Source organism: Podarcis tiliguerta, assembly GCF_965153285.1.
Source record: "Podarcis tiliguerta genome assembly, chromosome: 3".
Lineage (NCBI taxonomy): Eukaryota > Metazoa > Chordata > Lepidosauria > Squamata > Lacertidae > Podarcis > Podarcis tiliguerta.
The window spans coordinates 64,663,344-64,688,591 of NC_139536.1; the positions used below are offsets into that span (position 1 = coordinate 64,663,344).

Consider the following 25,248-nt stretch of genomic DNA (forward strand, 5'->3'; position numbering starts at 1 on the left):
ATTTCTTGTTATACTATTTTTTTCTATATATTCTCTATATATGATGTCCAGTCCTCTTTTAAATTAGTATCATCTTTATTTCTTAATCTGTTTGTCATGCTGGCAAGTTCTATATTCTAATATTTTAAGGTGCCATTCTTCTCTTGATGGTACTGCATCTGTTCTCCACTTTTGTACTACTTTGAGTGGAATTTGTGCCATTGACAGGAAAAGCTTCTGGCAGAAAACGTGAACTGCCAATTTGTCCTACTAAGTGTGGCCCTGCATACACCAACACAACAGTGTTCATATCCATTGTGGGTTCTAATGAATGTATGTAGGTCAGGTATGGAACCTACTTACACAGTGCCACTTCCCTGGCATGTATTCATTTGATTTCACATGAAAATATGAAACACTGTATGAAACACTGGGGTGAAAGCAACCTGAAGATGCATACAGAGACTCCACATTTTCAAAGTTCATTACCAAAAATTAAGGGGACTTGACTTGCTGTGCAAAAAATAGGAACTTCCTTTTCATTATATTGGTTACAGGAAGACCACCAAAGTGAGCCATTCCAAGCCAGAAGAAAGATTTCTTTATCCTTGAGTGACAATGCTTGTAATCTGTGAAGCACCCACATAGTTCATTGATCTGTGCTTTATCCAGTACAAAGTGCTATATATTTAGTACAGAAGGAGATTGCTTGTAAAAATGTCAAGAACCCACAAGTCACTCTGATGTTATTTCACAGGACTTATTCTAAAGAAAGAAGGATCTTCATAAAGGTTAGGAGGTAGGGGCATCATGAATAGTGTGCCTTATTAATGTTTTTGAGCAATAAAAGTTCTAAGATCATAAAGAAAGGAATAAGAGGTGGGTTGTTGTTTTTTTTGTTTTTTTTTAAGGAATGGGGTTTTATTATGCTTTTAAAGATTGCCAGATTTTAATCTGCACTAAGTAAGCTAGTTTGGACAAACATACCAGCCATATGCAACAGGGGCAATGGGATGATACTGTTCTGCCTTGCCCTTGGGCAGCATCCATGCCTATGGGCCCAAAGGACATCTACCAATGGCATAATATTTGAATACAGCCGATGCACCAAGGTCTGAATCATTTAGCCAATTTCCAAAATGTATGTGGGTTGTAGATTATATCAATTGAGCCTACACTTGTTGGATTTTTCACATCTAGCCTCTGTGCTAACAAGGATACCTACAAGGAGAAGCCTGGTAGAAGACCAGGCACCCCAGTAGAAGACAGGCACCCCCAGACTAGTGGGCAGGGTACCACATCCCCTTTATCTGTAGCTGGTAAATACATGCAAACCAAGCCTAAGGATAGTCCTTGACTCGAGGGCTTGCAAATTGATATTAAAAAGGCATGTCATAAATTGGGGAAATGGTCAGAGATGGATAATAAGTTTGCAATGTAGGAAAGTGGGAATGAGTTTGCTGCAGGGGAATCTCAGGTTCACTTTTATTTTGCTCATTCAGTATCATTTGCCAAATTCAGAAATCTGTGGTATATCTAGAAGTTCCCTCTTATGAGGATTATATCCATGTTATCTCTAGCCACTGGTTTAGTTCATGGTTTGCCAATGTGGCAACTGCAGGCACACATATGCCCAGAGAGGCCTTTCCAGGGCCCACAGTCTTCCCTCTCACGCTGAAATTAGTCTTGAAAGAAGCCTTCTTTGGTCATCAGAAAGCTTTTTCTTCAAGCCTAGTTGTGGTATGGGGTATTTTGTGAAGTTGCAGCCAGAGTGTGTGTGGTGTTCATAACAGTTGTTGTAGTTTGCAGACAAGTCCATAGGACCAGAAAGGTTGGAGACCACTGATCCAAGCTCTAACTGTATTGCATTGCATCCCCTTTTAATAGCCTAATTGCGATGTAGTATTTTTGTAGGGTTGTTAACAGATTTCTTTTTACCATGCTTCACTACAGCTCATCAGTTTTGTCTTCTTTGGATCACCCTTCAACTTTAACTCTGACCTGACTTTCAACACACACTTAGATTTGTTACTAGCCTACTGTTCTAAGGCTGTGGTCTAATTTGAAACCCATCAAACATGTGCAATATCAGGCTGCAAATCTTCTTTTCTCTCCATCTATTCCTTGGCTTTCAGTATTTACTATGGCCATTTTCTGCAGGATTCCTCTGCTGTTTGGTGGTTTTCAAGTTTAAACCATTTTGGAAGCAAAGAGAAGAGAGCCGGATTGTATTCCTGCTTTCTCTATAGAAACAATAGCAGAAATAATTAAAGCTTTCATATGTATAGCAATAATGTAGTAATAAATAATGTACCAATATATTTCTGTAGGATTTTTAAAAAATATACTCCCACCCCCTTTAAAAAACACACACACACTGTACATTTAAATGTGTTGAAAACAATTACCTAGATATACTGGGCATATTACTTCAAATCTCCAAATAAAATTTCTTCCCAACTCCAAGTTTGTTTGTTTTGTACCATACATGGCAAATACAGAGTTAAGGATACAAGGTGAATGGTACTTACTCCTGTTATGTAGCGAGGTCTATACTGGATGGTTCCAAATAAGCCAAGTATGACTATAATAATGTGTACAAAATTTGCCAGGATTGGTGCCCACTGATAACCAAGGAAATCAAATATCTGTCTCTCCAGCACACATACCTAGGATTAAACAGCAACAATGATTTGATTAGAATAGCTCATGAGAAAAAATAGTCAGAGGCTTTGGAAAGCATTTTCCCTCTTCACTTACCACCACTAGAAACATTGCCTCACTAGATATATGGTTCAGGAAGCAGGGGGGGAAAGTTGGGATGACTTTGCAACAATTCACTCCTTTTGTTTTACTGAAAACAGCATTTCTGTGACAGTCCATTGAGTTATAATCCGATAGCAAAAATATTCACAAGGACAATTTTGCCAAGATATTATTCCCATTCAAGGAGATGCTTTAGTTGAAGCAGGTACAGCATGACTACATCTGTCATTTATTACTGTTATTACTGACAGGCTCTCTATCACCAGCTGGTTTGGAAGTCCAAGCCAAGTTAAAGACACAGCTACCCCATCGTTCCCCTCTATTTGCACCAACTCATCCTTTCTCTTAGCCTTTGCTTCAGATACATTTCTTATAAATTTCTTATAACCAAGAGATATGTGTGTATTGTTTAAACATGTGTGTGTATCTATATCTATATCTATATCTATATCTATATCTATATCTATATCTATATCATCACATCACATACAAATCTACCCTTTTGGAGCTACTTTCCACCACACTTTTCACCTACTTGGGTTACTAAAAACTAGGGATAGAACCAGGGAATAAATCAATGTCATCATGGGACAGTACAAAATTCCATTCCATCCTGTTTCCATGTGGGTTGTTCAGGACAGGTTTCGAAAGTATATATCCTTTAAAATCTGCACAGAAGTTGTTTAAATGAAAAAAGCAAAGGGGGGAAAACGTTTGTTTTATAAAATTTATATACTGCTTGGTTGTAAAACAATAACAACTCTCACACCACTTGCGAGGTGGTCTAAGTTGTGAGCTCTCACAAGGTGATCTGGGGGCTGTCTGCCTAATCATGTTGTTTTTAAAAAGTGATTTCATCCAGCTGTGTACAGCTAGCCTAAAAAGTGGTTTGTTGCTATGCAGATTGAAATCACCGTAGTAAGGCCTGCTGGAAGTTACAGAATTTGATCACCTGCCATCGCTCTCAGGGGGAATCGTAAAATGCTTAAAATGTGTGTAAAGTACACACATCTTTTTACATACATTTTACTATTTTACATTAATGCCCCCCCCCCAAGACTCAAGGGGAGAATTCAATTTTTTTTAAAAAAAGTAAAATATGTCCAGTTCCCCTTAAGAGCAATGGTGCATCAATAAGACAAAAAGAAATGCTCTTTTTAAAATATGCTGCCCGATTTAACACTTTTCTTGTGCAGATCAAATCACAGCTGATGTTAACTGCTGCATGATAGAAAAGGTGATTGGGGAGAAATTCCTTTCAGTTCATATTTAAAGGCGAACCTCCTTCATCTGCACTTTTCTGAAACAACAGGCAAACAATAGACAGCCATCCCTTGAAATTCACACTTTTCTGAATTTTGCAATGGATTTCGCCAACCAACCAGTGTATACAAAAATGTATCTATTAAGGCAGGGGTGCACAATCTGTGGCCCTCCAGATGTTTCTGGACTACAACTCCCAGCCAGCATAGCCAGTGATCATGGATGATGGGAGTTGTAGTCCAACAACCATCTGGAGGTTCGCAGGTTGTGCCCCCCTGTACTAAGGTAAAAGTATGCATATGATAGTGAAAATAATGTTTTAGGGAATATTGCTTTGCAATACTGCATATTAGACAAAAGTGAATAAAAACATGTGCTTATTAGGAGAAATTTGCACTAAAATGCACAGAGACTCTTTTTAAAAATAAATTAATTGCAGACTGATGGAAATGTGGAGAACTCAAGGTTGGGGGGAAATGAGAACCTGAGAAAACCAAAACTGACAAATTTGCCCATCTCTAAGTTCAAAAAGTGTGCTTAATACATTCATCCTTGAAACGGCACCAAACTCTGGAAGAATCCAGAAACTGCTTTTCTGCAAAATGTCAAGCAATGCTCAGTGCACTGATTTTGACCAATCAAAGACTGTTTGTCCTACATCTGGATGGAGAAATCAAGTTCCAACTCCATAACAGACAGCATCAATCCATCAGTGGGAGCTACAGTTCAGCTATGAATGGACATCACAATGGACTAAATTCACCAACATTCTACCTTCTATCTTATTTTCAGCTGCTCTGTATGGAAGGAACCTCTTGTCCATACTGAGTAGGAGGGTGCTTGAAATGAAATTTATTCCAGGTCCAACACATATTGGAACAAATCATTCATTGAGGCCCTGTTTTTAGCAGCAATTATCACCAAATACATGGGGCACTGTAGTGGATCCCGTGGATTCTCTGAACTGATAAGATAGAGAGAGGTGATGATTTCCTAATAATCTTTAGAAAACGCAGTGGTGGAGTTCTCCTAAAGAGGGGCTCTTGCTTCAGACTGTATAAAAACATCTTCATGTGGTACTTTTGGACCCAACTGCAGTGCAGGATAAACACAAACATCACCATTTCTGAATGGATTACATGAGAATCAATTTTGGCTTTTGAGGGCAAATATTCAGCAGCAGACTGATAAGAATTAGTTCCCTCCAGAGAGTTTGATTGGTTATGTTCTTGAATGCCTTTCTAAATTAAAATAAAATCAGTAAACAAAATTAATTATTCTGGTGATACTTAATCTCAGGCCCCAATATTAACTTTTAAATTAACTAAGGTACCCGCATGACATAAATGCCTAATTCAATTGATCCATTGTCTCTTATGAGCAAGGTAGATATATTCACAGTGTATTTCTGGGCTTCCCCCCCCCCTTTTTGCTCCCCCTCCCCTTACTTTTTAGAATGAAGATTTTCCCCATCTTCTTTGAAGCTTTTGTGCTCTGAATTTATAGTCAAACGACATGATCAGCAATTCCACTTGATGTCTGTTGCTTGACTATGACTACATTCCTATACATGGTTACCTGAACTATATTCCATTGAACTCAATAGGGCTTACTTCTGAGTAGACATGAGTAGATCTGCACTGTATATAACTTCAGAGGTCTGAGAGCAAACTTACAGCATATACAAAAATCCAGTATAGCAATGAGAAGAGCTTTAGCCTAGTCTTCTCCAAAACACAGTAGTTATGTGAAAGGATGTTTATTATTACTATTTTGAATCAGGGAGCAACCAAGTCTTCAGTTCTCCAACTATAGTCTGATGTGGTGTCGTATAACAGCTGATCATCATGTGAACTTGCTGATCATGTGTTTCACTTCTTAAACACAATTAATGCAGAAAAAAATTACATTGGCCATTGATCAAAATGTTTACATTTGTGGTTCACATTCCCATCCCAGAGATGTGCTTTACTGAAGACATTTATTACAAGATTTGTAATAATCAACTTAGAAATAACTGCTTCTTTCAACAGTGTGTTATGACAGGCTGGAGAGATAAGCTTGTCACAACTGGTGTGGAGAAAGAGAGCAGGTAATAGCACCTTAGTCACTTTTCCCACACTACTTATGACACATCTATTTTTCCACCCTCCTGCTCTTCTTCTAAGCTGAAAAGCCCTGAACATGCTAGAATTTCTTTCCAAATATTTTTTTCCATGCTTCCAATTATTTTGATGGTCCTTCTTCTATGTATCTTTTATGGTTCAGCCATATCTTTCTATAGTAGGTATACAGCTTTCTTGGCATTCTTGAATGAGACCACATTTCCTACCTCCCTTTCACAGTAAAGTAGAAAATTGTTGGGTGGGATTGATGGGGGTTAAGCCCTGCACCATACAGATAACTGGGCCTTTTTGTGATTACTTTTAAACACATCTCCCCAGAACAACATATTGTTCAAATCTCTGTATTTCATTCTGGTTGCTCAGTTTGCTCTCCTAATTTTTTGCATTCCCCACCCCCCACATAGTATTTTATAGACCAGTAATGTGCATATTGTATCTATTTTATTACCAAGGTTGTGAGGTAGAAACCTAATAGGAAAACAACATGGGTAAGTAAATAATGCATTGAGTTAGTAAATTAAAAATGTATCCACTGACTTAAGTTTTCAAGATGACAATTCCATAAGATTGAACTGGCTAGATGGTATGTGTGCTGAGAGGAAAGTGGTGTCCCTAGTGGCTGCCAATTACTGCCCAAAATACACTTTCCTTTTTAAAATATACTACAATAAATGTGGGTACTAAGGACTTCTGAAGTAAGGTTTATCTGGTCATCAATGTGCAGTGTTGTCATTGACGGAAACTTCACACGCTGAACTTTTCTGTATCTTGCATCAGTTGTTGATCTCTCTTTGGACTATTCTGTTTGGACTATCATATACCATTGGATTTGTTCTTAAGATGCTATTTGTATTTATCCCATCTTTCTGGTGAACCTAGCAGAGTATGATTAGCCATGATTGTGGGAATGGGTTGTATGTTTAGGTATAAGGCAATGTTTTTAAAAGTACTCTTCCAAGGATGACTAATCTCTGTAATCACATGACCCTTAAAGGCAAAACAACAGTTTTCACTTCAGAAATGGAGAGTACTAAAATAGTCCTCAACAGACAATTATAGCTGCAATCCTATACCTTTCTACCTGGCAATAAATCCCATTCAACTCAACGGGACTTATTTCTAAGGAGACATGCACAGAATCACACTTATTATTTTTCAGTTGCACTGTTGGAGGAATATAAAACAACTTTGCCAAAGGAAAGGAATCATGGGACATCTGTATAATGCATGGGTTGTGACAACATACTGAGAGTTATAAAGTCTAGGGCAGAAAGTTAAGAAGCAGGTAATGATGGGCTGTGTTCAACTAAATAATTGTGGAAGCAGAATGACTTCCTCTTGTGCAACAGGATTTCCCACCTCTGCTCCTCACATGTGCCTTGCACCAATCCCAAATTGCTCTAGAAGGTTGGTGGAGGACCAAAACTGTTAACTGAAATGCAATGAAAGGGTTGAAAATTTGATCACCGTAAGGGCAAGAGGTAGCTTCAAGAAATTAAGAACTGCTTCAAGAAAATGGAAAATACATTATATGGACAGGCAGGAAAGATCTGTTTCAGGAACAAAGTATTTAAGTCCAATCAGAATTCACTATATGAAGACAAAAATCAAATATAACCAAATGTGCAATATTGAACAAGAAAGAAAAAAATGCTGAGAAATATAGGCATAAATACAAGGAAAGGGGGCAATCACTACAGAAGGTTTTAACACAAACATTGCCAATAATCTTTATTTGTATAATTAGCTTATTGGCAGTGGGAAAGACTGGCACCAATCAGATATCAGCAACTGTAACTACAGAACAGCTTGTTCAGTACTACAGATGCTTAGCGAAGGTTACGAACAGCACCTCAGTAGCCCCTACAGCAAAAACCACTCACTAGGTGCCACCAGAAACTTGAATGCATATGAAATGCGGTTCTTTCTGAAAGAAATTATAGCAAGGGCTGGACTTATCAACTGATTGGAATCAATATGGGTTCCCTTCAGGCACTAAAAGACTGCTGGAAATAATGCTTTAGCTTTCAACTCAAGGTAGATGCTTGATACACACACAAAAAAAATTTGGGCTACTAAACCTATGCATTCAATTTCAGCGTTAGGTAAGGAAACAAACCTTAACATTGTTTTTTGGATGGCACTTGACACCTGTCACACATAGATCTCAAAAGTGACTTACTGTATTTACACGTGGTAAATTTACACAAGGTGGAAAGATCTAGTGCTAGGTGCTTGATTTCTCACCTAAATGTTCTTGTGATTCCATCCACTGCATTTTTTAAATATCAGAGATGGGCAAAATCATGATTGTAAGAATAAAGACGTAATCCACTTCCTCTTACTGGTGCCTAGGTTAACCATTACAAGACTCTGGAAATATTAGGAAAATGCCCCTAATTGCTTCAAAAATTGGCATAATAAAGTCTGGTTTGGGGCTTTATTTGAAAAGCTAAGCCAAAATATACATTTACATAAAGGAATAACCAAAAAGTTACTTTTTGATGTGGTGTGATTTTATCAAATTTATTAATGAAAAATGGAGGTTCCAGTAACCCTCACTTAGTATGTGGGTATATGGAATGATTTATAGCTAAAATAGATTTCTGTGCCTTAACTGCATTTGCTAAACCCTATAAAGAAGATGAAATGGTTTAAAAGGACTCTGATGCTTAATCTGTAATTTGTTTTCCTTTCCTTTCCTTCTTTTCTTTTTCTTGTTTGGACTGTAAATTATTGAGTGGCTTATTTGTTTTGAGTATTTTGTAATGTCGGTATACACATACACACACACACACACACACACACACACACACACATTTTCAAAATCAATACAAATTATATTTGAGAGAGAGAGAGAGAATGCAAGAAAGACTTTGATTTAGAAAAGTTTTTGGGAGGCCCAGGGAGGCTGCATTAAAGCTGCTAAATTAGGCTGTCAGAATAACCTGGGGTAGATTTTTGGGAGACTTGTGATCTTTGATTCCGAATGGTAGAATGTGACATACTGATGTCCCACAGGTGTGAAAAGCGTAAGACCACCATCCTCTGAGAATTCTTTAAAACTTTACCCACATCCTGAAAGTTTCTGAATACCCCTTTAGTGAGGGACAAGTGGTCCTGCAAATGAAGAGAGGTTTTCAGGCTACATTTAGTATGTATGGATACTTGAGTTACCAACTTGATATACAGGGACAAGATTAAAATCAATGTGTTTTAGAAGACAGTCTGAACTGCATACTATCTAGCATTCGCTGACACAGAGTAACAAGATTTATATCAATCTATTATAAAAATAGCATCTTGAGAAAGTTAGCCATGTGAAAACTGTTCTGTGTTAGATGTTCAATATTGCTTATTTGCAATTTCCATGCTACAAACTTGCAGTGTGTAATATAATCTTTGAGATGCAGTGAACTAGTAGTCTCCATACCATATTTGATTTCCTGTTCATTAACAACTGCAATAACAAGCCAAGCACAAATCTAATGAGACACTGTTGCATTCTACACATCCTAGGAAACAGATTGAATCTTTAAAGTTACTGCAAGTGACAAATATAAAAAATATGAAATTCTATCAAGATATGATGTTACTTATTATTTTTATAATATGAAATGTCTTGCTCACACCTCTAGCATTTATTTTTGGAAAAATATTTTTCATTCATACAAAAATTAAATGGAGGTAAATTTAACCCTAAAGGAAAGAGATTATATCAAAACTAACATATATACGTGCTGTATATGACAAACAGGATGCCCTTTAACCAAATTAAATGTAGAGATTTGTATGGGGAAAAGTACCGTATTTTTCGCCCTATAGGATGCACTTTTCCCCCTCCAAAAATGAAGGGGAAATGTGTGTGCGTCCTATGGGGCGAATGCAGGCTTTTGCTGAAGCCTGGAGAGCGAGACAGGTCAGTGCGCACCGACCCCTCTCACTCTCCAGGCTTCAGGAGAGCCCCAGCGCCAGCCCCACAAGGTCGGGGGACAGAGGGAGGCGGAACACCGCCATCCCGCTGTCTACCGAAGTGGTTTGGAGGCTGACAGCGGGAGACCCTGCCGCCAAACCCACAATCTCCGGGGACAGTGGGGAGGCGCAGCGTGGCTTCCCGCTGTCCCCGGACCTGGTCTGAAGGCAGGTGGCGGGGAGAAGAGCGCTTCTCCCCGCTGCCGGCCCCACAAGCGCCTGGGGGAAAAAAATAATTCCCCCCCTTTATTCCCCCCCCCAAAAAAAACTTGGTGCGTCCTATGGGCCGGTGCGTCCTATGGGGCAAAAAATACATTGTATTGTAATATATACAATATGTTGTATATATTAAACATTTATTATAAAATTGACCATGGGTGGCATTCACCTAACCTGCTGCATAAGTGAAAGTCCTGTATAAGGACTCCTGCTAGCACAATGGGATATATCTGCTGGATTTTGTCATACATTTAACAAAGGATGCTGTATGGGTAAAGGGTAAAAACCTGACACAGGGCTTCATATGCAGTGATCTGTGCTGGACTGATTTTGCGCAGGATTCTCCTAAACAATGATATGAATAGCCAGCTCTTACAATGATGATCAGCTGGTGTGTGTATGAGAGAGAGAAGTTAGACACCCCCATAGGTCATCCACAGTGTCTAGCCAGACTGTGCAATCATCTGTTCAGTTGATATTATATATCCTGCTTGCTGCTGCACTTTTTTAAAACCAGTGTCCATTGGATAAGGCTAGAAGAACAGCATTAAATTTATACACTGTCAATCATTTTCCAACCACGTCCTGCTAAACTATAAGAGAAAATAGAGGAGAATATAATTCCTCTTTAGCTTATACCATGGTCTTTGTTCCTTGGCAGAAAATGCAAGCAAGTCCAGTGAAACAAGAGCTTGTAACACTGTCACAAATCACAGTTTTCCATACTACATTTGCCTTCTAATCCTCACTTTCCCCACCCTCCGATTTGGTTTCTTTGCTTCAGTGCTCACAGCAATTCCCCTTGGAAGCAACAAATGCTGTAATCTAGTGTTGCTGCAAGCTATTCTCCAGAACAGTCCTGCCCCTGCCAAACAACTGCCATAATTCAAGTGGCACTTGCCAGGGTTCTAACACAGAGATGTTGCCATTTCAGTTCTCTGTCCTTTTTTCTGTTGGCCATATCTCATATCCCTATCTGATCCAATAGGGTTATCACCTTGCTGACTTGATGAGGTCCAGAAACTCAGCAGTAATTATTATGCTGGCAATGTGGGATGCAGCCAACAATTCAGTGGCAGGGTTTTTAATGCTGCCTGTCCAAAACAGCAGAATCTGCTAATTTGTTGCACTGAATATTTGTTGTATGCAATAATCATGAGCCTTGTCACAGGCTATGAAAGGCAAATTAAACTGTCTGCGTCTGACTATTCTGCAGTGCCTATCAGGAAAAAAGTGAGCTGAAAATTTCAGGTTAGCCACTTAAATTTGTCCATTTTGAGTACTCTGGCTTGTTAGCTAATGACCCTCTTTGAATGGTAAGAAGCAATTATCTATGCAATCATGACCTGCAAAAAGCTAGGTGTTTACAATTGTTTTTGACCCATTTAACATGGATTAGTCTAGGAGAAGAAAGCTATGAGGGAAATCTAATGTTCCATTTAAGTTCGTAAGCAACAGAAATTCTCAGCAGTTGGTAGCAATATAAAAATACACTGAATGCCATTAAGTTGCTGCTTTTTTGCTTAAATGACCATATCAATGAAAACGCTAAATTAGGTGTGCTAGCCAATTTGAACATATTTCTAACATACATTCTTCATGGCAATATTGCTAATTAAAAACAAAATGTACCAATAAAAAGGTAATTCTTCAGCCTTTAATGACCTAAATGAGAAAATATGCAATTCAGTATTCTGTGCCAGATTTCAATAAACCAGATTCCACATACCCTTGGATAAATGATAACTATTCTGAAAGATGCAGAGCTCAAAGATCCAAATATCATGTATGTCTTCCTTCTGGTCCACTCCCTGGCCATAAAATCCACCCATGCATAGCCCTCGGCTTCAGTTGGTGCTGGAGGCATTGGGTTAGATTCTTAATCTAGGTGGATGGTAGGGAGGGGTCAGGACACCCCTCCAGTCCAAGGAATCAAGGTATTTCATTAAAGGGATCCACAGGGAGGTGCTGTCCAGACACCCAGACAGGGGCTGATGGCCCCCCTCAATGGCCTTCCAATTTGTTGTACGTCATAGGGCTATCCTGAACCTTGGTTAATCCTACCAAATAATCTACCAGCAGACAAGATGGTTGATTCAGAATACACACCCAATGCTTGTGCCAAAATCTGCTGACATCTGTAATCAATAAAGCTGTGGCTTGTTTAAACCCCAAGTGGCTGTCCTGTGCTTATAGCACTTCACTGTGCCTCAGCCCATTCCCTGCAGCTTCCCACAACTTTACCTTCCTGGCTGCTCTTGTCCCAACACTGACAAAATGTTTGAGGCTATAATGGATATGAACAGTAATTAAACCATTTGCACTACAGCAGTATTCTTGGATTTGCCCATTTCAGGGTTGCCCCCTAATACTCAGGGCTTTGCTATTTGTCCAGTTCTTAAATTAAGTGGAATACAGATTCATGCATGGATTGAGAGAGTTCGGCTTCCTAGCAGGTCTAGTTATCCCTATTGATTTTTAATAGGTTTTAGGCACTGAAGCACTGTGTGTTTGCCATTGACAATCTAACCAAGAATCAATTAAGTTAATTGAGTCAGGTCACCCAAGTAACTGAGTGGTAGAGCCTGGGGAAAAACCTATTTCTAAGACTTATCTGTAAAAAAAAGATGCAGTGGCATGGCTTTCTGTGAAATAAAACCCAGTTTATTCACCTATGAAAGTACTGCATTATTTTCTAAGTCAGTGTCATTCAGGCTACTCCAGGAAACAGTTTTCTCAGGGCATTAATCTCATTTTTTGCATGTTTGCAGAAAGTCTAAGATATCATGCCATCACAAATTATTGACATGTAAGCAGCATAGGAGTGAAACCACACGCAGGGTCAGTGCAGACATGTTGAACTGCTTCACACATAACATTAAGCCAAACCATAGCTCAGCATGAATGCGTGAGTGAGGGCGTTACTTTCTAGAGGATATCATAGCTGCTGTGCTTCTCTCCTAGTCCTCCTCCTGCTGTGCTATAGTGAGCTAAACCATGGTTTGGCTTAGTATGTCATCTGTACCTGGGCTCATGGTTTGTCTTGAGAAGCCAAATAATAAATCTGTATACCTCAAAAACAAACAAACACACAAACAAACAAACAAACAAACAAACAAACACCCTTGTCCACAGCTCTACAAACCCTGAGCCTGGATTTAGATGACATGCTAAGCCAAACCAACCACACATTTGTGCTAAACCATAGTTTGATTTAGTGTCTAGTACAAAGCAGTTCAATGCCTCCTCCTTCACCATGGTTAAAAGATTGAGAGCCTGTCATGATAACTTCCCCTGCTCCTTTCGCCCCCTCTCCCAGAGTTATTGGAAATATCAGCACCATTTTTAATCATGCTTACTGCTAACTGTTCCCATTTCCTTTCAAAGTTCCTGTTTCCTATTATGATTTAAAGATCATTTCAGAAATCCTTTAGATATCACAGTCAATTTTGTGGACTCCTTTTATGGTTTTATTTCCCAGTTCTGGTGACACATTGATGAATCAAGCTATGTGGGCCCTTCAAACCTTATTACTAGGCTATTGTGGGGGGGGGGGGGTGCGCTGCTTTTCTTATATTTTAGGGAACCATGGAGTACAGTTAAATGGGGAACCTTGGTTAGCATTAACTATGGCAAAGGTTGATTGCTGAATTTCCTGTACACCATCAAAATTAATATGAAATTAATATGCCCCTGGTGTGAATTTATTCTGTTTTAATAGGGCTTTTCAGCTGCAGAGCACTAAATGCCAAGGCACCATGAAGAGTGTATACCTAGGATACAATGTCACTCTAGAAAATAAATCAAAAATGTGTGTCATCACAAAGTCATGTCAGATTGATGAAGCATTATGGAAGTCAGAGCACCAGAAGAGAAATGATTTTTGGCATTTTGAAGTGTGCAGTTTGAGGAGAAAGGGTATCTTTTAGCAAATCCTGGATAGGAACGAACGTGGAAAGCCAGATGGAAAATTCCATGGAGTGCTTTGTCGGCCACCTGCCATCCTCTAAAAGTGGTCAGTAATGAACCCACTGCTTATTAAGTTTCAGGGTGAAAGACTGGTGGGTGAGCAGGCTGCTTTAGGGTAATGATGCATATGCAGTGGGTGTGATGCAGTAGAGTCACAGACAGCATTTTAGAAAGCTTCATCATACTGTACTAAATCAACTCATCATCAGTTAGCTTTTATGTTAAGAACACTGCAGCATAGCAACTGAGCGAGAGCATCCATATATTAACTATTCTGTAGTCTACATTTCCACATGGTTGCAGATCCTTATAACACCACACCGGCCAATACTGTTTCCAAGTTGCAAGGACATCTGAAATTAAGGCAGCCTTCAAGCAATCTGTGATTCCCTGCTCCTAAGCCTTAAACTGTCAGCTTGTTTACTCCTGAGGTTTTGTATTTGGGGAACACACTAGGCCTAAGCAAATGGGGGTGGGGGGGAGGTGTACATGCTGAAATTAAAACAAAGCAGAATGGACTATTAGAACTAAGTTATATATGCTTATAGAGGCACTTCAAATTCCATTCTGCACATGTGACACACAAAGTATGGAATTATAAAATTGCCATAGAAATGTCATACTAATTCTGGAGAACACCACAAATACATTATTGTCAGAGAATACCTCACCCATATATCCTTTAGCTGTGAAGTGTTGCTATGGTAGCCCAGTCCAGAATGGATGTACAGGGCTTTAACAGCTTAGCATTGTGTGCTGTTATGAATGCATATTTTATCCTAGCATTTGAAATTTGTAGACTGGATTTTGGTGTCCTCCCTGTAATAAGTTGTGTGGAATTATTGTTTTGGGGTTATGTGTGAGGAGTTGTTTTTCATTGTTTTCATTGTATTGTGTTTTATATGCTCTAACCTCTCCCAGGGCCTTTTGGTGGATTAAGAAACTCCCTAAAGAATAGAAATTAATAATCTATTAATAATCTAGAGTCTGCTGCCCCATTCAATTTAAACATCTCAAAGGAGATAGTATGTACTCCCATATAAAGAAGTAATGTTCTCTATTATCTACACTTAAAAATATTAACCCCAAATAACTGCCAAATTCAATTATTCATTATCATGGAGGGTGAAACGACATCCTGAAGCTGAACAAATTCTAATTCATTCTAGTATTGAAACATGTGAAGTAGTAAATTAACTCCTAAACATTTTTCTCCCCCTCTTGCTTGTCCATGAGTAAACATGACCAGTCCTCCTGCCCCTTCACTTGTGACATTAGAATGTAGAGTGGCAAGAAATGGTTGAGACATGTCATTTCTTCCCCACTCCCTTCACTAACTAATTATGGACTAAAGGCAAAAAATGTTTGGTCTTTGGACATTATAGTTGCTCAAGTTCCAGAATAATTGATGCAACCAGTAAGTCAATATGGAGGAGGGGGAGGAGCACTATAGAAATTATTCAGGTGATATAAACTTACTGGATAGGGCCCAGATGTGCACAAGGGCAAATCAGATGCTCCTTTCCTTATTCGCCCATAAATGTCACCCTTGAAAGTCTGGCAACCTCTAAAGTGATATCTTAAAGTATACAAGGAATTTTAATGGGGGGGGGGGAGAGAGAGAAAGCACACATTCTAGATAAAATACTTTAGGCATGCAACAAGGGCTTTTTGAACACTGTCTGTTGGTTCTAAAGACCCATTCGCCTTTCTATATTCATCAATGAAAAACGAAGAAACAAAAAACCTTTTCATCCTTTTGAGTTTCTTCAACATCCTTCACAAACACAAACATAAAGATTAAAATGCTTTGCTTTGCTGGGAACCACACCAAGACTTGAAGGTTTAGTAAAGCTGCTCTCTCCTGACATACCTGACTTATTCTATGACGCCTTCAATTATTTTGACTGTGATTCCTGGCCTTTGTAGAAAACAGAAGGCACAAAAGATAACTGATGTCTCTCCATCTGTTTCCTTAATAAATGCCCTCTGCAACAAAGAACCGGTGTTCAGGCTACAAAATAGAACTCACTTATCAAGCCTTACACCCCAGGCCACCAGAGAACCAAGCTGTGTTTTGATAAGGATTTCCTGGACAATGTGACAGAATTCTACCTCCTTCTCTCAGGTATCATGGGTATCTGGAAAACAATGCCCCAACCTGAAAATGAAACCAAGTAACATTTAATTGGTTGTTGTACTTCATTTTTTTAAATCCTGTTTTTGTATTCTAAGAAATCATTTTTTATACATTTGAAAACAAGATGCTGTGCTGTTTCCTAAAGCTTCAAATCAGAGCTAAACGAGAAAGGAAGAAAACCCTTCTGGATATCAGGTAAATGTAAAGCAGCCTTCAATTTGCAATCAGAAAATCCACCAGTGATTACTGTGACGCAATACTCAAGGTCTGCTATTAGGTGTGCCACTCAGTCCCCCCCCCCCCCCGAGTATAAAACCAACAGCTGTAGGAAATTTTGAAATGTACTCACATTTCAGAGAGGCCAACAGATCCATAACTAACTGCACATTTGTTCTGGTAAGATTAGAAAAGATGTTCTGTTATAGATAAAGGCTTATTTCTTAAAATGCTTTCCTAAGAAAATTGATCGTTTCCCTCCCTTTACTTACACACCCAAAGGGTGACTTTTAATATCTGAAAATGTTCTGGTTGCTTCTGGAGAAAATCCTTTTCTAAAGCTGCTCCATATGTAGAAATGTAAAAATGCAAGTGGTGCAAGTCATATTAGATTATACCTAGCTTTAAATTATTATTTTTTGAACAGAATAAATAGAAATAAGTCTGGCAGCTATGTTACAGCAGATAAACAAGGTCACAGGGCTCACCAAAAACTCCTGCTACCCATTTTTGCGTTGATGTTGCATAATCTGGAAATGTTTGATCACACTTGGATTATCAAGCCAGAATTCATCATGGAATCTGGTGAGGCCATCTTAAATTTCACTGCTGAATTATGGAATTTGGCAGAAAAACTATTTATCTCCGGTAACTATGCAATCTACAATGTGGAGACTAAGAATGTGGAAGTAACTACAGCTCAGTGCAAACCATATTGTTTCAGGTAAGTGGGGCCTCGGTTACTGTTAATAAATATGCTCATAAACTTACATGGCTGTGACTTCCTACTGCAGCCCAGCACAGCTGTCACAATCCTTTTTAACTGAAGAAACATTATCAATTTTATTCATTTATTCACTATAAACTTCCCTGTGTGTTTTTTAGACTGCATAACTAAGCTACACTCTTGTGTTCTAGAGTTAGTTCACAGGGCTCTGGAAGATTGCCCAGGACACCTCCCTTCAATACTTTGGGGTGGAGGTAGTGGGGGGAGAGAGGGGGAACACTGGATTTACTTTCCCAAAGCCCCAAGCTCCAAACATGTCATGCAGAACAATCCACTCTCGTCTCTTCCACTTGCCATGCTTTGCCCACCTGGAGGTAATTTTGAGGGTGCTTGAGGTGAAAGAGAGGGAGGAAAACCCCATTGCGGAATATCGCCATTAGTCCAAATTGTCTGTTTGAATGTGTTTTCCTGAAAGGAACTGCAAAGACACAATTCTACACTGAAGCTCTTCTGATCCAAACAACTTTATCCTCCTGCTATTTACTGTCTTAATTGAAGTTTTTTGCAAGATAAACTGTATGTGTTTGAATTGGTTACATTTATAATATTTGAGAAAGATACACACTGCTACTTTATATATACACTGATGATAGTAATTTTAGATTTGTCAGCTGCCTAAGAAAATGTATGACTATGGAGGGAGGAGTTCTCAAAAATAAGTGGTGGTTTTCCAGAAAACACTGCCCCAGAGGTATATTTGCAGATATTCAAGCAAAGTGCAACTTAGGTCTTTGTAGGAATGATGGAATAAATGGCACTGCAGTGAGCCAGAATGAATAATATTACCCAGCTATTATTTTTTAGCTACCGATATCTGTGCCGAGGGGGCCAACATTAATTCAGTACAAAGGCTAAGATACCAAGCAGGCTTCATCAATCAAAGAGTAATGAAAGCTAAAGAATATGCCACATAGTAAGTGCATCAGTGGTACACATATTTATGATATTTTATCTTACTAGAAAGTAATTTTATTAGATACATATTTCACAAAGAAAATGAGAGTTTAAAATAGATGTACAAAAGATTCATACCGCCGATGATAAATATTATCTCATAACTATTACATTAATACAGCTTGGCAAAGGACTGAATATTTTTCTATGGAGAAGAAAGGAAGATTTAAATACAGACTAACACAGAGACTACAATTGCCATTGCTGCTCAATTTGCTACACATAATTCTAAAGCAATCCCATTGACTTTGGCAGTGCTACTCTAGGGTAAATGTCAAGACCGGTAAGGGTTTGAGATTTATGGCAGTGACTGAAAGTCGGAGTTCTGATTCACTGTACTAATACTAATACTAATAAAAATTACCCAGCCTTCACCCTAAGATCCCAGGGCAAGGATTAAAATATAACATTAAAGATCATTTTAAAACAGCTTAGAACAGTTTACAATCAAAGAAAAAGTGGGTTCTAAAAAGGCCCATATCAAGTGTCAAAACCCAGAGCACAAAGGTGTGTCTTGAGCATTTGCTATACAATGAAGGTGCCAGACATACCTCTGTGGGGAAGGAATTCCACAACTTACAACAGAATATGCCCCTACTAAGCCACCAAATGGGTATAATGTTTGTTTTATTATTATAACATCAAGATTTTCGACTCTCAGCCTTGCCTCATGCACCCAGCCATCTCTAATCTCCACAAACTGCCTGCAGATCTTGGCACACAATGCTTTCATGAAAGTTGGAAGTTCATATATCTTTTGCACACTATATGTGAAAAACTAGCACATAATTTGTGTGGCACTTGTCCTGTTTAGATATAAAGTAATAATCAGTTAAATTCATGTGAGCAGAACGTCCTGCCACAGAAACAATGATTTTCTCCCTTGTTATCTTAGAATGGCAATGGCATCCACCTGAGAGGGGCCAAAACTGAGTTCCAGTGAGTTCTGGCTGAAAAAAAATCAGGAATTTTTCCTGATTTAGTTTGGAAGACAAGAAATTGCATGCTCACTGGCAAGCACTAACACAACTGTGGAAGTTCAGTAGCACTGCTTCTAATTAAGGAGCTGCTAGGAAAGTTTCTCCTGCTGCTAGAGAGCCCACAATACCACCATTTCCCCTCCTCCTTTTCAAAGGTCATGATTTGGGGTTGGGAAGACAATAGGACACTTGATGGGAGTTCATGCTTCACACAACTGCTCCCTCCATCTTAGGGATCACCCATTCATCTCCTCTGAAATCAGCTAAGCTGGGAACTTCACCCAGCCAAATACAGCCCACAAACTGTCAGTCCCCATCAACTGTATTTTACACACCCAGTCAGGCAACAAATCTTAGAGCTATATCTGTAAGTTGCTGCATTCACTATATTACTTGGTACTCCTTCAGGTTTTGCCACCTGAAATGAAGTATTTAAAACAGAAACAACTCACATTTATCCGTGTTGCAAAAGAAGGGGAAATAGTATTGCGAATAAGAGTTAATTGTGTCTACTTTTTACATATAACTTTGCCAATTGGATCATTATCTTTTAAAAACATGTTTTTCTAGAGCTGCTCTTTTCCAACCGTAATTTTAAAACTATTCCCATTAGTTTCCAGGATTACTTATTTTCTTGGAGTCAAATATTCAATCAAAATGAATATTCAACAAAATGTTCAACCAGAAAATTAAATCCAACCTTAACAATCCAAGGGCACTTGTAATTTATGGACCACTGGCTGTTATAATTAAAAATTTAAAAAAATGAACTAGAAAATTACTTAACTGTGAGAACAGCAACTGAATGTGTTTCCTAGCTACTTCCCTAATCTATCTAAATTAAAAACATCAGCAACACTATTGATGGGACTGCAGACCCAAGACAGTGAATAAAATCTGCTACTCTTGTTAGAACATTTTCTCCTTGGCATTTAAAGACTACCCATCTACACAAAAACTGGATTTTATATTTTCAAAAGTGGGGGATCAAATATTGCATGTATCTTCCTCCCATCAGCCGTAGGTTCAAACTGAAACCTGCAGAGCACTTCAGTGTGCTGACTTGGAATGTCTGTTGCCTCATCCCACATTCCATCTTAAAACTGACTCCATGCAGATTCGATCCATGCCTCCAGCATCACCCACCCAGCCTGATGAAGATGAAAGCCTATACATTGCACACTCTTCTGCACCGTTTTGGTTGGTCTAATAAGCATATTGCCTTAATGTAGTGGTTCTCAACCTGTGGGCCTCCAGATGTTGTTGGACTACAACTCCCATCATCCCTGATCTCTGGCCTTGCTAGCTAGGGGTGATGGGAGTTGTAGTTCAACAACATCTGGGGACCCACAGGTTGAGAAAGGCTGCTGAAATTTTGCATCTCCAAAACACTGGGTGCCAAAGGTTGAATCACTTCAAATCTCCCACCAGCAAAGGCTGGTTGGGTCAAGGAGAAAAGCCTGGCAGGTCAAGCAATGAAGTCTGATGGGTCAAGAGTTGCAGCCTATAGAAAACACTCTGGTCATCTATCTACACTACTTACAAGTCCACTGTTGAAACACAATGTCAGCTATACATGATATTGCCACCCCCATACATCAATTCAATCCAGCCTGAAACTACAGTGCATTCAGAAAGAATGATATAACCTACATGCAGAGCAGATACCTTAAGGAATTCTAAGTGTTCACAATTAGTTGATCAGCAGGGCTTGCATAGAGTTGTGCATGAAGTTTTGCCTACTATGATGATCAGCTGATCCCTGGAGCTTTCCTACACATTGCCATGCAAACAAGGCCACCTGACATCACTGTGACATCAGGTGATTGACAGGTGGATGGCACACCAATCTGCCAAAGTTGGTGTGCAGGGGGTGAGAAAGTTAAGGATGAGGCCTACCAAATGGATTCCCGCTCCTGATTTAGAACGTAAGAGCCCTTCTGGATTAGAGCAAAAGATTATCTAGTTCAACATCCTGTTTCCCACAGGGGTCAGTCAAGTGCCTCTTGGAAGCTAACAAGCAGGATAAGAGGGCAATAGTTATCTCCCACTGTTGTTGTTTCCTAGTAACTGGAGGTAGCACATAGCCATAAGTTGTTACATGTTTTGATAGCCTTATCCTCCAAGGATTTGTATAATCCCCTTTTAAAGCCACCTGCAAGAATTTCTCCCATAAATACTACTCAAATTCCCCTTCAATTTATTTACCCCAATTTCATTCTTCTCCCAAATAATTTCCCTGTGCATTTTCCAAAAGGAAGAGAGGTGGAGAAATCCAGTTATATGTCAGCAAAGCAGGCATCAAGGCCAGTTTTCTCTCACTGTCAGTCTCTCCCACCTGCATTAAAGCAGCCGGTGTGAGTGGAAGATAGATCTGCCTACAAATTTGCAGAATTAATCCACTCGTAGCGGACGATTGCCTGCAACATTCATCCACCCCTGTGAAAACGGGGAAATGAGATAGCCTTTTTAGAGTCCCTATTAAATTGAAATAGTAGGAAGTGCCCAGCACTGCCCAGGAATTTTTAGAAACCAAAAACCTTTTATGATTTTTAAATGGATAGTATAATTTATGAGTTTGGACCTGTCACACTAAAATAAAATTTGTGTGAAGTTACACCAAAGTCATGTTTTGGTCTACCATCTTGATTGAAAATGGAGCCTAGTGTTCAAACGTTGACAAGACCCCCCCCCCCCCACCTAGGGAACCTTAGTGCCAAGCTTGGCAATATCTTGGTGGAAAAGCTTGGCAATATCTGTTTGGTGGTGGCCAAACAGATAAAAAAAATGGGCACAGTCACACTAAAGTCTGTCTGGCATCCAAATGTTGACGAAAACTATCAATCTGACCTTGGGAAACCTCATGCCGAGTTTGGTGATGATATCTCAAGAAACAGACAGACAGAAAAACCACCCTCCAAAATATATACTAGATGGGGTGGGGACACAGCTTCATTTTTAATATAACTAATTCAGTCACAGATAATGAGTCTAACTGGAAAGACAGAACAAGTCCAAAACAGAGCGGACTACTCTCCCAAAGCTGCACATGCAGATACAAGTCAAATATTGCAGTCAGTGCACACTGCTGGTACATATAATTAACCAATGCAATTAATTGCCATAGAAGATTGAAATGGCCACTAATATATAAGGTATTTTAAAAGCATCTGATAATACACAGTTAGGATAGATATTGTGAAAATAACCAACCAACCAAGCAAGAAGAAGAAAACTGTTCATGGACAGCTTGGGACTTGGCAACAAACATCACCATCATGCTTTGTTTGTGTTGCAATCTACCTTATGGCATGTGACTGATTCCTGCTGGACGATGGAAAGATGAACTAGAAGGATCAGTGCCATAGCTGTCAACCTTCCCTTATTCCAGCACCGTTTCCCACTGCTATCCCAGATTGTTAGATATCCCATAGACTGTCCCTGGGATAGGTGAGGCTGCTGATCCCTTATTTTCAAATCTGAAAGTTGACAGCTATGATCAGTACTCTGACTGTACTTGACAGTTCTTACATTATTCTCAATACTATGAGAATACACAACTATCTTAGCTATGCATGTTAACATGTTTGCTTGAAATACTGGCGTAATGATATTATACTGGTGTAATACTACCCTTCATAACAGCATACCAACCTGGTCTTCCTTATCCTACAAATGTCTTTCCTAGCTCAGTTAATCTTGGGATCAGTGCTGTTTTTCTAGAAAAAAAGGTGCCGGAACTCACCTTGAAAGCCTCCCATGTTCTCTTAGAATGGCAATGGCGCCCACCGGAGAGGTGCCAGAACTGAGATCCAGTGAGTTCTGGCTGGAAAAAAGCCCTCCCTGCTTAGTATCCAGCTATAGAGGGCTAATTACAAGGCGGAAATAATAGATACTTAAAGCCGGGGCCACTGGAGACTTTTTTTTTATTAAAAAAACAAACAGATTTCACATGCCCAAATCTATTTCCAGTATGCATTTGTTGAACAATATTAAATTACTAACAAATTCACAAATAGTAGCAAAGCTGTGCATGGATAACTTAAAAATGAAGCTGAATTCATTGAATAATTTGCTCATTGCAGCAAATAGTTTCCTAAGGAGTTATTATGAATAGCAACACTTTCATTATGCATTACATGAAAGGAATGAAAACAATGCTAATGAAAAGGTATTTTACTATGATGCAGTTTATTGTCATTTAGTACAGAAAAGCACAGTACTGTTGTACTGGATATTCTTTCTGTTTGCTTCTGGGATAAATGTCATTTGCTAACCCATGTGGAGTTTACTTTCTATAAAGGTTTGAATGTGTTAACTATGGTGTCATGGTTCAGACATTGTGCTCAGCTTTTGCTAACCTTTAGATTGGCAATTGGCAGTGCCCTGGTGGCTCCCAGACGTCTTTTCTCCACTCTCCCATTTCTTGTTAGCAATCATATGGTTCACCATGATATCTGAACAGTGTAACTATGGTTACCATTAACCCTGGTTCCCTATCAAACTAGAGAAGAAAATGAGTGCAAACTATGATCAGCAGTAACTGTGCTTATGTCTGCAACAATTATGATAAACCATAATTATTGCGAAGGAGGAGTGGAGTGGGAAATGATGCAATCCAAACATGGTGTGTGTAAAAAGAGGACTTCAAAACAAAATTTACTAAATTCTTTGCTATAATCACACAACTGTGACTCCAGAAGACCTAATCACCCTAATCTGTGCACTGTAGGGAGAACTCATAACCTAAAACATATTTAGCAAAAATGCTCTGAACACTCTCCTTGAAAGTCTCCTAGTAAGATGTCACTGTTTAATTGGAGGAATTTGCCTTTCAACCTTCTTCATGTTTACTTCAGATTTATTTTCTCATAGCTTAAAACACTTTCTTTCTATTCTGAATAGGATAATGTTTCAGGTTACACTTGGCAAAGAGCGTGGGGACGAGGGACTCCTATTTCTTTGACAGTTGTGTGCCTGAATGCCTTACAACCATATAGCTATCCCTGGCCTCGAAAAGAGAATTGAGAATAGTTATGTGGACACATGCACAGCTGGGGTGACTAGACTGTGGCTCTCCAGGTGTTTCTGGATTACACCTCCCATTATCCTTGACCATTGGCCATACTGACAGACTGCTGGGACTGGAGTCCAACAACAGCTGGAGAGCCATGTATTAGCCATGACTGGTCTAAAGCACATGCAGGCCTTTGGGACAGAGAAAGCATATCTGAGGATAGTTTCTGTAATGTAGCAAGGCTGGGTCTGAGCTTTGTCTAACTGATATCATTTTAAAACATTGATTAGCCTTAATCAATGCCTTTGGGAAAGGCTACTTTCTTTAGAATTTTGCCTCACTGCTACCATCTTAGTTCTAACTACTGTAACAATTTCTGCTTTGTATATTTCTTGCAACAGGAGTTACTGCCACATGCAGACGCGCACATTGCAGACGTGCAGATAAACATGCATATTACAGGGGCAGCCACCCCCGACCTATAGGCACTCGTTTTGCGAAAGAGTCTGAACATATGAGAAACACTTGCAGACCAAGATAGTTCGCCAGTTCTAGACAAACAGGAGCAATAATACAGGCCACAAACTTTATGGAAATTAGCTCAAAGAATTCTGCTGGATTCCAACACATAAAAAAAGGCTTTAAAGAGTAAATGTGTTCAAGACAATATATTTAATTACACTTTGTTAAGTATTTGGAAAGTATTTTGTTATTGAGCAATCTAAATAAATTGCCCATGCAGCACTAAGTAAAAGGTTCAAAGGTTGAGTAAGTGTTGCCGCCAAGCAAGAGCTAAGTATAGAAATGAAGTTGTTGATGGTGTAACAAATAGAATCACTTTGTTCATTTACATGAACTTT

General features: G+C 39.1%; 1 protein-coding gene across 5 annotated transcripts in view; it reads right to left on the reverse strand.

Annotated features, from left to right (window-relative positions):
• The window catches only part of NKAIN2 (sodium/potassium transporting ATPase interacting 2), a gene marked incomplete at its 3' end in the record, with an annotated part of 430,177 nt that overhangs the window by 224,433 nt on the left and 180,496 nt on the right, over nt 1-25,248 (reverse strand). For 4 of the 5 annotated variants that reach the window (XM_083435132.1, XM_083435130.1, XM_083435133.1 and 1 more), the window contains exon 2: nt 2,511-2,648. The exons of the other annotated variant lie outside the window; for it this stretch is intronic. In XM_083435132.1, coding sequence (XP_083291258.1) covers nt 2,511-2,648 — 138 coding nt within the window. The remainder of the gene's footprint in view (nt 1-2,510; nt 2,649-25,248) is intronic. 5 annotated transcript variants of the gene reach the window in all.